The 2,000-nt window shown below is 40.0% G+C and overlaps 1 protein-coding gene across 1 annotated transcript; it reads right to left on the bottom strand.

Annotated features, from left to right (window-relative positions):
* Positions 1-757: 757 nt before the first annotated feature.
* On the bottom strand, positions 758-1,336 carry LOC141705628 (subtilisin-like protease SBT3). Its single transcript, XM_074508521.1, has one exon. It carries the CDS (start codon positions 1,334-1,336, stop codon positions 758-760), a length of 579 nt encoding a protein of 192 aa, XP_074364622.1.
* Between the last annotated feature and the right edge of the window lie 664 nt (positions 1,337-2,000).

Below are 2,000 nucleotides of genomic sequence, written 5' to 3'. Positions count from 1 at the left end.
AGGTAATAGCAGTACTAAATTTAAACGAAATGTTTTTAAATTAATAGCCACCAAAAATTTATGGAATCCTAATCTATCAGAAGGTAATATGTTGTCAGCGATCAGAAACAACAATATATCTAGAATTGAACAAAATGAAAGAAGCTTAGTCCTAGAGATATACCTAAGAGAGTGGTCATGTCGTTAGAGCTGCTCTGAAACACGGGCAGGCCCATAAACTGGAAACCATATCCAAATTTGACATTGATTGCAAATACAAATGAGCAGAGATGTACATGTAGGGATGCGTCCGGCACTTGGGGTGAACCGTGGCTATACCTGCGTCTGTAAATCAAGGGAAATAGTTGTAGCGGAGTGTTATCCTTGCGCAGGGATATGCACTATAAGTGAAGTCCTACTATTATGGACGAGCCTTGGGCCTTCGCGGTTGGGCCTCATAGTTGGACATTCCTAAAGCTAGCGGAAGACGGAATTTGGATGGGCTTCTACCGGGCCTAGGAATAAGAAGTCTAAGCCCATTAGATTTCTTGTTCCACAAGAACTACGTCAGGCTTGATCCCTATATAAAGGGTACGTAGGCATATTGAGAGGGTAAGAAGTTGAGAGCTGATAAGAGAGCCACCACTTACTCTGATCAATCTCAGCCTAAAACAACCACAAACCACCACACACCGCTTGATGTTCCGGGGAAGAACCACCGTCATAGATCTTAATTCCGGCGAGAAACCTCAATCTTTGTTGTTACCAGATTCCTCCGTCAACAGTTTCCACCAGCTATTGATGAAGTGTGTGTCCCATGTCCTTCAGTGTCTCTAGAAGAGTTCATACTAATGGTTGTCTCAGGATATGAAGCGCTAAAGCCCTTGGTAAGGTATCGAGCTCCAATCAGTTTCAAGTTACAATTTGAAGCGTTGAACTCTTGTCCCACTTCACAAGTCCCCTTCCATCTCGAGGGAATCTCAGACATACCATCATACTTGAAGCTTGCACTCTCGGGCCAAATACCAGTGCCAATAACACCAATAATGACATCCTTCCCATAATCAGAGGCCGGCCATAAGCCTGTTGTAGGATTAAGAGAAAGAAACTCATACGTATGGGGGGTGGTATAAACCGTGGCCTTTTTTTCACCGTAAGCTGAGACAAATCCTGGAGACTTCTTTAGCGATTCCAATTCATCTATACTTAGCAACGCAGAAAAACCATGAACTGCATGATCATAGGTGTAGAGAAGAGATGGAGAGGATTGATGATTTCTCGACTTGACAGAGTTGATGGTGGTGGAGTACCAAATGTGGTGGCTAGCAAATGCCTTTGGCATTAACGCTTTGTCCATGTAAACAATGTAAGTATACCTATCATTTCCTGAAACTAAGATAGCTTGGAAAGCCAATTATGCAAATAGGAACCAAAAGTTAACTCCACATTCAAGCCCCATTTTTGCAGAGTTTTGGTAAGTGAAACTGATCTGTTCTAAACAAGTAAATGTTCATTATAAGCTGATGTGGTGGCAAGAATCAGTCTAAAAATAAACATCTACAACTGATTGTATGCTCGTTATGTGTGATAAATTATCTCTTCAATTACTTTAAGATTTCAGTTTTTATTCTGCAATTACATATAAAAGACCTTTACAACTATAGAAACACACAAAAATCTTTGTTGGTGTTCATGTCTTAACTTCAAATCATATTTATTCTAAGGTAGTGCAATCTCTGTTTTCCATGTATGATGAAAATATGTATGATGAAAATAGTCATTTCAATATTTTGCGTAAAATCACAGTTTTCGGGGTTCAGATCAAATAAGACACGAATCAAAATGAGTACTCAATCACAGCTATGACACCAGTAGTCAAAATCATGTCCTCAACTGGGTACGTTTATGAGAAGAATAACTTTGTGGCTCTGGTAAATAAGCAAATTCCGGCATCTGAAGACTATCACAAAATGATGGACTTCACCCTAAACTGCAAACTAAGTTATGCCATACTTGAGTCT

This window comes from Apium graveolens, unplaced genomic scaffold, assembly GCF_009905375.1.
Source record: "Apium graveolens cultivar Ventura unplaced genomic scaffold, ASM990537v1 ctg9132, whole genome shotgun sequence".
NCBI classification, from domain to species: Eukaryota; Viridiplantae; Streptophyta; class Magnoliopsida; order Apiales; family Apiaceae; genus Apium; species Apium graveolens.
Note: the sequence above shows the minus strand (reverse complement) of the source record. Positions and strands in the feature narration are given on the sequence as shown.

Bases quoted from the DNA above. Each gene is read 5' to 3' on its own strand.
- LOC141705628 (XM_074508521.1), bottom strand. From the start codon at position 1,336: ATGGACAAAGCGTTAATGCCAAAGGCATTTGCTAGCCACCACATTTGG.